The sequence below is a fragment of the Xenopus tropicalis genome, chromosome 2 (genome assembly GCF_000004195.4).
Source record: "Xenopus tropicalis strain Nigerian chromosome 2, UCB_Xtro_10.0, whole genome shotgun sequence".
Lineage (NCBI taxonomy): Eukaryota > Metazoa > Chordata > Amphibia > Anura > Pipidae > Xenopus > Xenopus tropicalis.
Window position 1 is genome coordinate 63758428 of NC_030678.2, and position 15508 is coordinate 63773935.

At 37.4% G+C, this 15508-nt stretch overlaps 1 protein-coding gene across 5 annotated transcripts in view; it reads left to right on the forward strand.

The window, feature by feature from the left end:
- tnnt2 (troponin T2, cardiac type) overlaps nt 1–9354 on the forward strand; it is a 28824-nt gene extending 19470 nt beyond the window's left edge. For 4 of the 5 annotated variants that reach the window (XM_002932124.5, XM_012954361.3, XM_004919727.4 and 1 more), the window contains 6 exons: nt 1678–1787; nt 3311–3401; nt 4354–4394; nt 6275–6280; nt 6552–6557; nt 9190–9354. In XM_002932124.5, the coding sequence (XP_002932170.2) occupies nt 1678–1787; nt 3311–3401; nt 4354–4394; nt 6275–6280; nt 6552–6557; nt 9190–9241 (306 nt within the window). In that variant the 3' untranslated portion in view covers nt 9242–9354. Of the gene's footprint in view, nt 1–1677; nt 1788–3310; nt 3402–4353; nt 4395–6274; nt 6281–6551; nt 6558–7539; nt 7664–9189 lie in introns of those variants that run through there. The other variant, XM_031896821.1, reaches the window with a different exon arrangement.
- Nucleotides 9355–15508: the final 6154 nt, after the last annotated feature.

A 15508-nucleotide genomic window follows, 5' to 3' on the forward strand; every position in this document is an offset into this window, starting at 1 on the left:
TGGTTATTTATTCTGTATTACCTTTGAACAAAGGACATTACTTTACATCCCGGCCTGGTGAGTCACAACTTCATGCAACTCCTGTTATTATATCATACTCTTTCAATGTAAAATAGAGGAGGGGTTAAAGGAAAACTAAAGCTTAACTTAAGAAGTAGGCTATGAATACTGTACATTATGTTTTGGGCTTCTGTACCAGCCCAGGGCCCAGCTCTTTTAGCAGTGAACATTTGTGCCTCTGAAACCGCTGTACCACCCTCCATTTTCCTTTTTGCTGATTACATGCACATGCTCTGTGCTGTTTTCAGTTACTGAGCTTCAGGACTCATGCACAATGTACTGTACATATAGAATATAAATGTCACAATATAATGCTGATTAGTAAATAATAGAGATTATTAGTGCATCTCAGCTCAGAAACTAGTGCATTTAGTATCAGAACTTAAAAATCAGTCCCGTAGCATCACCCTCTATGACAGACAAACTTTATTTCCTGCTTGATAATTTGCCACAACTCCTAAGCTTATCTTCTAAACAGCTGCTCAGAGCATGAGAGTTTTGCAGACACTTAACAGATTACAGTTTGCTGACCCCCTGTGACAACTTTTGAGAAGTACTGAATCGTTACTATAGACAAGCCAAACCTTTAGGCTGGTGAAATACATTTAGTATATAATATATAGCATATCTAGCCATATTCATTTTTAAGGTTTAGTTCTCCTATAAAGGAGCGGGACCAAGGGCTAATCACTGGGGGATGACAAAATGTTAGGCACCCCCCCCCCCCCCAGTGATTGCAGTCACTTGATACCGCGGACGGTGCTCCTGTTAGCCGAAAACTGCACCGGCCTGGGGTATCAGGTATGTTAATACAACCACTGGGGGGTGCCTAACATTTACCCTCATTTTATCACATAAACATACCACATACAAACACAGCAGATTTCTCAATACCTTGTGTACCAGTGGTTCTTAAAACAATGGGTAACTGTTTATTAGCTTAATCACACGCAGTCTATTTGATGGTTCTTTAAATGGCACAGAAAACAATCACTTCTCACATACTTTAGATAAATGCTTCCCTTGATAATATTGAATACAGAGAGGACATTAGTTAGAGCCAGCAGTAGTAAACTGGTCCCCCAGTACTGATAAGCAAAATTTTTTGCTAGGTATGAATTTGCGGCAAATTTCCACGTTTTGCCATTGGGCGCAACAATTTGCTGCAGAAAAATTTGCCATGTGACAAAAAAAAGCTGTGCGTGTCAAAAACATTTGTTGTGTGTGTCCAAAAAAATGACACACAAAACATTGTTGCGTGCATCATTTTTTGCAGCGTTTAAACATTTTTGTTGATGCACGATAATTTCTGCGTTTTGCGAATTTTCCACAGTTTCGCAAATCTTTCTAAAGTTAACAAAATTTGGGGATTTTGTAACACTGGGCTTTGTCCATATTTTTTTTTTAATTATATATTAAAATTGGTAGGATAACTCATGTTTTTGTAGAGCTTAGAAATAATATAAATGTTACTAAGGATGCACAATATACCTCTAAGGCTTGGTAAGAGTCAGCTTAACACTTTCTAATCTTGTACATCACATAATTTTTGTCAAATCTTATTGTAAATGTGCTCTTGTAGGAGCTAACGTGCTGAAGTATTTAAACTTATTTCAGACAGAAAGAAAAGTAGGGAAGAAACAAACAGAAAGAGAAAAGAAAAAAATGATTCTAACAGAAAGAAAAACCCCACTAAATATTGGGAACATGAATGAAGACAAACTGAGGTATAGTGCGATATTTTAAAATACAAACAGCAATAGCTTTTTTGTTCTAATGTGAAATAACTGTATGTAACTGAATTTCATTACAATGTCAGATATACACATATATAAATAAGTAATAATTTGGGATACTGTGAACATTTAAAGTTTTTGTAAAAATCAAAGAACAGTAGGGCACATTCACTTTCCTTGACGCAGTGTGCAATTTCAAGCACAAAGCCATGTATTTATATCCCTCAAATCAATGGTTTTCCCTAGAATTCATGGGCTGTTCCACATAGCTACTTTTAATCCATACATCCCATTTTGGTAATATTTCTTATGACCACCACAGTTCTTACCTTCAATATATTTAAACATTCTTGAGTAATTAAGGAAATTAATGTAAAAAAAAATTACAGATAACTCTGGCAACTCCTCTTGTTTCCATTTCTGTGCAATAAATAATCTGGCCATGGAGAATATATGAACAACTAAGGACCTCTTTGTAAAGTTCAGAAAGCACTTAAGAACTTTAAGGTTAATGAACATTATACCAGCTGTGATCTCATATTACGGAGCAGCTCCTTAAAAACTATTATATACCATATTTCGCCAGAAATTAAGTTTCTTTCAAAGGTAACTTCAGGTGACTTCGGCAAACTGAAACAGCGCATATGCAATAACACGGTGGGATGGCATTTTGGGGAGATCAGTCGCCCGTCTGCCACTGCCCTAAGGCTGATGGCCCACAAGGAGATTTATTGCCTGTGGGTTAATACCGCGGGCGATTAATTTCCCCAAAATGTCTTTCCACTCAGGCCCGGACATGTGGGCAGGCCAGAAAGGCTTGGGCCTTGGGTGGCAAAGATAAAGGGGCGGCATGTCGCCAGCTGGCCACATCTGCACTAAGGACTGGAGGGGAGTTTTCTGACAGCTGTTTAAATCTCCCAACCACCCAGTCCTCAGTTCAGCCAATCAGTAAAGAAGGTGGTGCTAGCATAGGGGGTGCGAGCACTGGAGGAGAGAACATGTGGGTGAGGGGGTGGGGGAGTGTGCGAGTGCGTGGGGGGGGCAGGGTGCAAACGGCCAAGAGGCGCACTGCAGGTATATCCTGCCCTGTTTCCAGGGCCAGATTTTTCGCCAACAAATTCGGAAGACAAAGTAAAGCATATGCTTTTCCACTGGTGATTCACTTTATTGCCGAGGAGATTAGTGGCCCGCTAAAGAAGAGATTAAACCACGGGTGACTAATCTCTCTTTGAGCCATCATCTTAAATCCCTTTGCCATTAACCAATCCTATTTTAATGTTTCTGTTATCAATGTTTACAAAGAGATAAAATGATTAGGCTGAAAGTCCCTTCCCATATCATACCTACGGCATACCTTTGATACTGTGGCTGCAGAGATGTATCACCAAATGATTGGCCTGAGAACTTTATCTAAAAGCTTAGATATAATCTATCATGTATCTAATATACTATATAGAAGACATGATTATATTTAACCCTAAAACATAATAATTTGTGTGCTTATATGTGTTTAGGACAGAAGCTCAACATCTCTTTAACAGAATCTATGAGTTGGAAGCAGAAAAATATGATCATCAGGCTACATTTAAGAAACAGAAATATGAGGTGAGTCATTTTGTTAAACTAATGTTATGTCATTAAGCAGTTATGTTAAAAAAACACAGTATATATACACGGATACTTATACAGACCTATCTATTCACTCACATATATAAACTATATATCATATATACCTAAAGACTTGGCAGCAGATGTAATTTGCATGGCAAAACCAACCTTTCAGTGCAATTAGCGCCATAGCTCATGCTCAACTGTGGTTGGTTTGTTTTTTAATGCATTTGCCACAATTGTGTCAGGCACACCCTTAATGACACAATGACACTGATATTGACCTGCAACCCACAGGCTTACCTTTAGGCCAGGTGGGTTAGGATTAAAAATGGGGTGACAATTGCGCATTTGGGTTGGGTGTAGGTAAAACTGGGGAATTACACTCTTCCTCTGTGCCTATAGTTTCCCTGTCTTGAAACCTAAGGCAAGTGCAGATGTAATGTACAGAATGAAAACCCACAGGTCCGGGTTGGGTGCGGGTCCTACAAAGGCAACATCTTGCAGGTTAGGGTTGAGTGCGAATTAGAGTCAGGTGTGGGTTGAGTTTTTCCTGACCCACTGATCAATCTTCATCTTTATAAAACATTTTGAAATTTTAGGGTCACTTGTGGCTATATTCTGATAATGCGTTGTGTCTAAAGAGCAGAAGAAAAAAACTTTAAATGGATATAGTTGTAAAATGGTCTATTTCTGTGGCTCTCATAGTGCTCTATTAGGTGCAAGGGCATTGATTTTGGGGATAAAGTTGACCTCAGCATCCATTTCCACAGAACACTATAATTTTGGTTTGAATGTATGCATCACTTAGGGGAATTTAGCCATGCAGATGCTTATTTGGGTGATGGATCCTACCTACAGGTAAAAGAATAAGTACCATATGTATTAGTAAGTGTTATTAGATTTATTTTACCTGAAGTTTAGTAAATTAAATGACATTCTCTTTCAGATTAATGTTCTGCGAAATCGAGTTTCGGATCATCAAAAGCTGTAAGTATTTGTAAAACGACAACCCTTTCAATAAACTGATTAATTCTTCATGTTCATGGTTTTCCATGCTCCAAATTCACTATAATAAGACAGACAAAGCTCCATCCATAAAGCGGTTTTGACAGCCTGCGAATGTTCTTTTTTACCATAAAAACGATCAACGCACCAGAGGCCACCTCTTTAGATGGAACGGAGTTTCCATTTGAAGCAGCGTAAGTGGTTTTTCACGGTGAGGGCAGTGAGGTTGTGGATTGTCCTCCCTAGTAATGTTGTAATGGCAGATTCTGTTAATGCCTTTAAGAGGGGCCTCGGTGAGTTCTTAAACAAGCATAGTATCCAAGGCTATTGTGATACTAATATCTACAGTTAGTATTAATGTTTGTATATATAGTTTATGTATGTGAGTGTATAGATTGGTAAGTATAGGTTTGTATGTGCTGGGTTTACTTAGAAGGGTTGAACTTGATGGACTTTGGTCTTTTTTCAATCATATGTAACTATGTAACTATGTAACAATTTGCTAATTTTGCTCAGTGAAAGTAAACTTATTGTTTTATTGTGGAATTCTTTTACCAGTCCTACTGGCTGATACATTAGATAACTTCAAGGAAGGTGTGGGCCCAAACTTTACAGTTTGGATTGCCATCTTGGAGTCAGAAAGGATTTTTTTCCCCTCTGAGGCAATAATATGTTATATACTGTAGTTATATTGTAAGTTGGTTGAAAAAAAACATCAGGTCAATTTAGAGAGGCTTCAGTAGCTGTTTTTTTTGTTTTTTTTTGCCTTCTTCTGGATCAGTTAGCAGTTAGGCAGGTCATGGCCACAGTACAAAAAAGGCCAAACCCCTCATGTTTTTATGGACATCTTCAACCTGCCTTGCCCTTACTGCTGGTCCCAGTTGCAACTGCAATGCAAGTCTCAAGATTTCTTATCTGTAAGCACTAAGGCATGTGTTTACTAAGGTGTGATAGACAGTAAATATTAACTACTTCAGAAAAACAAAATTGTTGCTAATTTTTTTTCGTTGTTGCTGCAATGTCCACAAACTACATAGTGGGGAGCATTAAGTTAATCTTAAGCTAATTTTTCTCAACACCCTGAGAAATGTGAAACAAAGCCGGAAAATGTAGAGTGGGAAAAATATAAAGTCCTTTTTCAACGTAAGTAGCAAAAATTAGTGATTGCACTTGGGATGAATGATACTTATAAATGTATTATTAGTGAATGAATTAAGAATAATTCATATCATTGATTCCCGATATTACTTAATTGGTCATAATTAAATTTAATAATACATTCATAAATTGCTAATAAATACTATTTTATATAAACTATTCATTAGTGTGTTAATTGGCACACAGATTATGCAGTTATCCTAAAAACTTGCAACTCGCAATAAATAATTCTGAAACTAACTGATGCTCTTGCGTAAATAACACCAAGCTCCAGAGTTCCCCTGCGTCAATAGGAATTATTCAGAATTAAAGGCAGGAAGCAACTATATGGAAGTAACACTCAAGTAACTTTAATGAAAGTGGTTTTAGGTAAAACTCTCTATAGGGAAAAGCACAAGTTGAGCTCTTAACAGTTTTGAGAATTTTAAAATAACTATCCAAACATCCAAACCCATTGACCAATTCCTGGAAATGTCTGTTAAAATTAGCAATTTGCTAAATTATGCTATGATATCTTTTATTGTCTCTAATTTGACTGTTATTTTAGCACTTAAACATACTGTACCTCATTGTACAATACACTTTCATACCAGTTCTTTCTTTTCCCTAAACTCATTGTTTTTATTTAAAAATATAAATACTTCTTTACTTTGTAATAATGTTTTCTTTTTCTTTTCCATTCAATTCTCATAATTGTGATGCAGTAAGAGGTGAGTTTACCATACTTACTGTGTAATTTCAATATAATATTAATGTTGTAGTGTTACTGAAAAAATGATTTTCTGGAAGTCTACATAGTCTGCATAGTGTAATTCTACTAAAATATAAGTAAAATATTGTGTTATTTTTGTATATGATCCCATTATATACTGCACCTATAATACTTTTTCATGCCATTTCTTTCTTTTCCATAAGATCATTTTTTTCCTTTTTAATATTTTTTTTTCCCTCTTCTATTCCCTTCTCATAACTCTGGTGCAGTAAAAGGTAAGTTAACCATGCTTATTGTGTAATAACAGTAACACATATGGCCATTAAAAGGATCACGGATATTCATGTCGTTTATAGCACACTACAATAAGGCTTATTTTTGAAGGCAAAAGGACTCAAGCGCAGTTTGCAAAGTGCAATTTTGAGTGCAAGTTTTAAATTCAGCATTTTCCCCATAATATCAGTTAGTGATGTACAAGTCAGGAAGAACTTAACCCACACCTGACCCTAAGCCGCACTCAACCCTAAGCCGCATTGTATAACCTGCACCCAACTGATACCTGTGTTTTTTTCACTCTGTACACTACATCTACACATGCCTTAGGTTTTAAGACAGAGAAACTTCAAGAGCAGAGGAAGAATGTACTTCCCCAGTCTGGCTCACACCCAACTTAAATGAGCATTGTAACCCCAATTTCAATCCTAACCCACCTGGCCCGGGGGTTGCAGGTCGACCCGCACATCACTATCAATGATCAATATCAGTGTTATTGTGGCCTCGAAGGAGTGATGTGCCTGACACAATTGTGGCCAATGCATTAAAAAAAAAGTTGAGCATGAGCTATAGCGCTAATTGCACTGAAAGGTTGGTTTTGGCATGAAAACATCATCTGCTGCCAAGTCTTTAGGCACTAAAGTTTGCTGTGGCAATTGACTTGGGACACTTTGATGCCGCTACATCAACAGGCGGAAGTCAATGAGTTGCCTTTAATGCAAACTTGCACAACTGCAACTGTATTTTTGGCTCATAACGAGCCTTTATGCATTCTAGTAAACATATAAACATGCACAAATTTTTCCAAAACATTCTGTGCAATGCATAAGTGAAATGTGTTACTTATTCATAAATTTGGGACGGCTTGATGGAGCCTCTACTTGTATGAAGAACCCAGATACAGGATTGACCACCTATTTTCCATTCTCCCACAGAGAGGCCTTTATTTACCTCATGCCCTTCACCAGGCAATGTGTGGCAGAGTAAGATTAAAACACTGGCTTTTAAACAAATAGGCATTGAACAAAGCATACGGCCATAGTTATAACTGATGGCATATGTCTATGAAGATTTTAATTCATCCAGGTCATGGTATATCTAGTATAAATAAATTTAAAGCAACTGGACTTGTTTAGTAATCATTGAAGACGTTTCACTACTCATCCGAGCAGCTTCTTCAGTTCAACTGACTGGTATGGGAAGTCCTCAGCATATGTACTCTTCCACTAATCCAATCACAATGGCACTTTGTAACTCTTCAGAAAGGTGACATCTGAAACTCACAGAGGTGTGAATGCTGTGGAGTTACTTTGAAAGGATTACCAAAGTATCATGCAACTCTTCAAACAGGTGTTACTTTTTGGAGTTGCATGAATGGATATGTGAAGAGTTCTGAAACTGCCGGGGTACAGATGTTTGAACAGCATTGTATGTAGCAGACAGATGGTGTCGAAGTCCCCCGCCTCTGTTAAAGGATGGTTTCTCCACTTTGACATGAATGGCCTCTTTTACACCTCTTTCAAACCAGCGGCCTTCTTTGTCCAAAATTTGGACATTGCTGTTTTCAAAGGAGTGTTCTTTTAGGTGTAGAAATACAGCAGAGTCCTGGCCTGTAGTGTTCGCCCTCCTATGCTGAGCCATTCGCTTGGAGAGCAGTTGCTTTGTCTCACCAATGTAAAGGTCGTGCACTCCTCGCTACACTGTACTGCGTATACAACATTGCTTTGTTTTTCCTTTGGTGTTGGATCCTTTGGGTGTACAAGTTTTTGTCTCAGTGTGTTGCTAGGTTTGAAAAACACAGGGATGTGGTGTTTGTTGAAAATTCTCCTGAGTTTCTCCGACACTCCTGCTACATATGGGATGACTATATTGCGCCTTCTCTCTGCCTCAGGACGGTTATTCCTTTTGGTGTTCCTGTTGGGCTTAGTTGCTCCTGTTTTGACAAAGGCCCAGTCTGGGTAGCCACAAGCTTTCAGTGCTCCTCTGAGATGTTTACATTCCTTGTCCTTGGACTCTGTATCAGTTGTCACACTTTCCGCTGGTTTGAAAGAGGTGTAAAAGAGGCCATTCATGTCAAAGTGGAGAAACCATCCCTTAACAGAGGCGGGGGACTTCGACACCATCTGTCTGCTACATACAATGCTGTTCTAACATCTGTACCCCGGCAGTTTCAGAACTCTTCACATATCCATTCATGCAACTCCAAAAAGTAACACCTGTTTGAAGAGTTGCATGATACTTTGGTAATCCTTTCAAAGTAACTCCACAGCATTCACACCTCTGTGAGTTTCAGATGTCACCTTTCTGAAGAGTTACATAGTGCCATTGTGATTGGATTAGTGGAAGAGTATATATGCTGAGGACTTCCCATACCAGTCAGTTGAACTGAAGAAGCTGCTCGGATGAGTAGTGAAACGTCTTCAATGATTACTAAACCAGTCCAGTTGCTTTAAATTTATTTATACTAGATATAACTGATGGCATAGAGGAGTGGATTTCATAAAAAAGATTAAACATTTTGAAACTAAGTTTTAAAGTTTGTAGAAAACAGCTCTGTAATTCTCCATTAGCTTGAGCGCACAGTTAATAGCACACAGTGTTTTAGCAGTGCTTATTTTCTTTTGCATCCCACAGCTCCAAAGGTCCTAGATCAGGCAAAGGAATTGTTGGAGGAAGATGGAAATAAGCAGAGATGGTGAAAGAAGACAAGACCTCATTGACACCTTGAATCCACCATATATTTATATTTATGTGTTTGCAATTCCTGTTATATTTGAATGTATACATTTGAAGAAAGTAACAAAATACAGGTATGGCATCCATTATCCGGAAACCCGTTATCCAAAAAGTTCTGAATTACTGGAAGGCCATCTCCCATAAACTCTATTATAAGCAAATAATTCATATTTTTACAGATTATTTCCTTTTTCTATGTAATAATAAAACAGGATCCTAATTAAGATACATTTAATCCTTATTGGAAGCAAAATACTCCTATTGGGTTTGTTTTATGTTTAAATAATATTTTAGTACACTTAAAGGAACAGTAACACCAAAAAATGAAAGAGCTTTAAAGTAATAAAAATATAATGCACTGTTGCCCTGCATCGGTAAAACTGGTGTGTTTGCTACAGTAACACTACTATAAGTTATATAATAAGCTGCTGTGTAGCCACGGGGGCAGCCATTCAAGCTGGAAAAAAGGAGAAAAGGCACAGGTTACATAGCAGATAACAGATAAGTTCTGTAGAATACAATAGTGTGTTATCTGCTATGTGCCTGTGCCTTTTCTCCTTTGAATGGCTGCCTCCATGGCTACATAGCAGTTTATTTATATAAATTATAGTAGACTTTCTGAAGTAAACACACAACTTTTACCAGTGCAGGGCAGCAGCACATTATATTTTAGTTACTTTTATACACTTTCATTTTTTCATGTTTCCCTTATCCGGAAAACACCAGGTCCCAAGCATTCTGGATAATGGGTCCCAATATTGTAGAATATAATTATGCCTAAAATGAATTTGCAATCTAAGGATTGGACATTTTGAAAAAGTTTTGTATCCTTGTCTGTAATGGTATTCCTTAACTGAAACTGATTCAGGTTTTTTCTGTTCCACTGTATAAGTGAAATAAAGTGTTTCAAAGTAATGAATTGATAAAAATAATTTTGTGGGATTGTATATGCAGCCTTAAAAACAAAATATATTGCCTCACAAACTGCTGCCCTCAATACATACCTTAATGAAATGACAGGAGGTGGAGAAAATGGCCACAGCATTTATTCACATTTTATCAAATAAATAGAACCTTGCCAGCCTAACCCAAGGCAATGTTCTTAAGCCATAATTCCATAAGAGGTTGCTACTATGTTCTGCCGTTCCTCGCTGAAGACTTGAATGAGTATTAGACTGCCTCTACCTACAGAGATGATGGCCCCAAACGCTGCTACCAGCAGGAGCTGCATTACCAACCATGAGCAGCCCTGCTGCCGGTCCTGGATCTGCAGTGTCTTGATGATAGTAAATCCAAGCAGGCTGTCACCTAGCACAAGCAGTAGTAGCGTCTGTATCTATCAATCCACCGTGTAGTCACAGGAGAGAACCTCCTTTCTCCTTCTGCTAAAATTACCTGTGCAGTACTCTGGCAAGGTCCTACCGCTGCTGTGACATATAAAACTTAAAATATTTCATCATATATCCACTGTTTTGTTCCAGAGGAAGGCAAAAAACCCAACTGGAAGCTGGTGCCATTTATGCTTCAAGAGGGAAAAACATCCTTCCTGACCCCCTTAGTGATTGGAAACATTCCCTGGATCAAGCAATTGTTAACATCACTTGTTAACATCAATTAAATACAATGCTGACTCTCAAGTTAATACCGTAGATACAGAAAGCACAATATAACAATGCATTCGGGAAAACATCCACATTCAGTTATTAATAGATATTATGAAAACAAAAAGAAGAAAAAAGGGGGAGGGTGGGATGTTTCTATCTGCTCAGAAGATAAGGAAGTGAGTGCTTCTTTTTCTGATATCACATCCCTCTCTTTCTCCGCCCCCAGGCCATCTTTCTCCTGCCTTAACTCTTTCCTTCTCACCAAATCACAGTTGAACCTAGTTCTGCCTATCTCTAAACATAAACCAGTGTAATCTGGCTGCTGGTTATTAGGATCCCTTGTCATGCAGCCCCTGCACTTATAGCTCCAGGCTTTCCTTTACAACCCTAGGAACTGATGAGGGCAAGGTATGTACTTGGGTGAAGTGAAGGCTGGATGAGTAGAAACCCATGCAGTCTTCTGCATAGAAAGCAGAGCAGTTGGCAGTGAACATCTATAATAAATAGACTGCAGCTGTTTAGTAATTCGTTCTTGTTCTGAAACTCTGAGGTGACATCATACCATCATATTAAAACAGGTATACATCACTTTTCATAACTAACCACCAATTATATATATATATACATACACTGGGAAAACCTCAAGGTGAGGAAGAAACGATATAAGTCCACCTTTAACTGAAAAGAATCAAATTGTGATGTAGGACAAAAGTTTAGACCTCGTTCCAAAACCTTTAATTGTAATGGCGACAATTCAACAGAAGATAGATTAAGATATCTATATATATCTATATATATATATATATATATATATATATATATATATAAAATTTACATATATATATATATATATATATATATATATATATATATATTACACACACAGGTATTGGACCCCTTATCCGGAAACCCATTATCCAAAAAGTTCCGAATTACAGAAAAGCCATCTCCCATAGACTCCACTGAAATCAATTAATTCACATTTTAAAAAATGGTTTCCTTTTTCTCTGTATTAATAAAACAGTAGCTTGTACTTGATCCCAACTAAGGTATCATTAACCCTTATTGGAGGCAAAACAACCCTAATGGGTTTAATTACTAAATAATTTTTTTAGTAGACTTAAGGTAGGAGATCCGAATTCCGGAAAGACCCCTTATTCCGGAAAACCCCAGGTCCCGAGCATTCTGGATAACTGGTCCCATACCTGTATAAATACAGTAAGACATTGCTAAGTACCATTCATAGGGATATATTTTGGGCTATATATATATATATATATATATATATATAATGGTTCTTGTATATTATATATGAATTATAGCTTTACCTAGACAACACATTTATAATCTGCTATTACAAATAAAGACTCCAAAATCTGTGAAAAGGAATTGTTTATTTGACATATACACGAAAAGATATGTATGTATCTTATATAAACCATGATAAGCAAAACATGATATAGAAACTACAACAAATACCCACATTGTGCTTCTTTAATTAGCAGTTTACACCCAATATCATGTTAAATTTGAATTGTAAGCATGCACAAGAGAACGAAAGCTACATATGCTATATATATATACAGTATATATATATGTGAGTGTGTGTGATATATTTTACTTAATAAGAAATAAATTCTTTTGGATAGATGCTGTATTAACAACAGCTGTAATATCACAGACGTAAAGGAGAACTAAGGCCTAACTAAAGCTTAACTAAAGAAGTTGGCTAGAAATGTTGCACATAATGTTTTGAGCTTCTGTACCAGCCCAAGGTAAACACAGGTCTTTAGCGCTGAAGATCTATGTCTCCAAAGATGCCCCAGTAGCTCTCTATCTCCTTTTCTGCTAATTCACTGTATATGCTCTGTGCTGTCAGTTACCTGAGCTTAGAGACAACACACAATATACCCTACATGCAGAATATAAATGTCAGAATACAAGGGTTATTAGTAATTAATACAGATAATTACTACATGGCAGCTCTGAAATTAGTGCAACTCTTAACAGAATTTAATAAACATCCCTGTAGCATTAGCTTACGTGAGAGACAACACTCATTTTCTGCTTAATATTTTGTAATGACCTAGTTTGACTTCTCAACAGCTGCCCCGACAAAAACACTGAGCATGTGAGTGTCGCAGACACTTTACAAGATGGTGACCCCCTGTGACAACTGTAAAGACCTGAATCATTTCTGCTATTGCGATGATGACATTTTGTGCAGTAAGTTCAGTATATAAAATATGGCATTTGTACCCATATTGATGTTTACGGGTTAGTTCTCCTTTAAGTCATTATGCATTCATCTTTGTGCAGCCTCTAAGCAAGCAATATTGGATCATCTTCCCCTTATCTTTCCATCTTCCCCAATAGAGATGACTGTAGTCAAAATTAGAAATCAAACAATAGAACAAGTTTGTTGTTGAGTGAACTGGCCCTTAGGGGGAGGGTGATTTTTTTTGTCTGGGGAGGCTAAATTTGGCCATACATAGGTAGATGTAGCAGATTCACAACTGGTACAAAAATGAACACCTGTAACAACTTCTTGCAGTTCCAACTGACTTTAGTGGGCACTGTGCAGAAGTGCAGGTGGAAGTGTTTTTTCCAAAAATATCTTCCAGTCTTCTAGCTTTAGAATCACTGTATCCCTGGCAGTGCCCTTAAAAATAAGTGATTCATTGTGATACAGAGATTCCAAAGCTAAGCAATAAAAAAAATGTTTTGACGCAGTTATATAAAGACACAACATATTAAAGGGTGTTGCAACCCACTACTGATATACAGGATGTCCAGTTGCATTCACTGACGGCATGCAGCAGTTGTATACCATGAGAAAAATGAGTAATAGGTGCTGTATTAACATAAAAGCATACTCATGGGTGTCTGCTCTGAAATCCGCTGTGTGTTCTTCCTTGCCAGCACCCAGAGTTGGCCCAGGTGCAAGGAAGAAGACTGATGCCAGTGTAAGGGCTGATTCTCAGCCTGGGGAAAAATGCAGGCCAAGAATCAGCCTTTTGTGGAGATAGCTTAAAAGTAGTGTTTTAAAAGGGAGTGAAGCAAATAAAACTGCAGTTTTAAAAATGCAGGCACTGAAGATTTTTACAGCAAACCAAGCAGCAGCTAAGCTTGCAGGCATGATAGGATAAGCCTGCAATACAGTCTGCAGGGGCACCACCCTCAATATCATTCCCTCACAGACAGACTTCTCTCCACAATAGAGAACAAGGGAGCGGTTTGATTTTTTGTTATTTTTCCCTCAGTGTTTTTTTCAGGAGTCAGAGATTTGGGGAGGCTTAGCTTTCCTTAGCCTTAATGAAAATCTGCCCATGATTATGAGCCCTCTCTTATACTAAAACAAAATTTACTCCATCTGTATTCTTTGCCATTGCAAAGACCTATCATTTTGGGGTGTTAACCTTATTCTGGTGAAGTCATTTGATAAAGGGACACATCTCAAAATTGTTGACTTTGTGCTATTTAATAAACTACAGCCCCTGACTTTATATAAGCTTTCTATGGGGGAGATTTATTAAGACACGAACGCTCGGAGTGTACTTTAGCCGTTTTTTTCGCGTTTGCGTGACTATTTCGTACGCTTGCGCAAAAAATTCGGAAAAGTTCTGCCACTGTTTACAATCCTTTGGTACGAAAGTTTCGTGACTTTCGGATCGCCAATATGATATTATCGTGACTAATACGATTTTTTCTTAAGCATTTTCGTTTTTTCGATCTTCAGAAATTATCGTATCCAATCCGAATTTTTCCCATTCGAGATTCAAACTCGTGTCTTAATGAATGTGCCCCCATGTGTTGTTGTATTTACTTTATTCAGTGGCTGCTTCTTCCACTGCACAGCACTGAGGAATTCTATAAGAGAGGGATTGGGGTATGTCTGTAATGCACCCACCACAGCAAGCATGATCAGCACTATTTAATTTTAGAAATAAAACACGCATTATTATTTTGAATATATTTAGCTTTAAAAATAAAAAAGTTATTTTGCGGGTTTGTTTATTTTTAGATGATGTATTGTAAGAAAACATATGCCAGTGAGCCCATTCCCTGTGGAAGCAACTATTTTTGTTTTAAATATAAATATGAAATCAAGATTTCATTAAACGCATGCAGTATTTAGCTATAAGACACAAAGCAAACTGTGCATTTATGTAAGACTAAAGTTTGCAATGAAACATGCAGAACATATATATTTTCATAAAAACTGCCTTATACACATTGTAATATATTGCAGATATGGGATCCCTTATTCAGAAACTCTTTACCCAGAAAGCTCTGGATTTCGGGAAGGCCATCTCACATACAGTCTATTTTAAGCAACTAATTCTAATATTTAAAAATGATTGCCTTCTCTGTATATTAAAACAGTACATTGTACTTAAAGGAGAAGGAAAGGCTAATAAAGAGTTAATCTCAAGCTGCAGGCATACCTTCAGTTGTCTCAATAGTGCCCTTAAGTCTCCCCATATTTCTCCCTTTCAGATGATCAGAAGCCAAACAGGAAGAAAAAACACTGTGCTTATGGCTGTATTTACATAGACCTTTCTGATAAAGCTTAAATAGTTTTTACCTTTCTTTCTCCTTTAACCCCAACT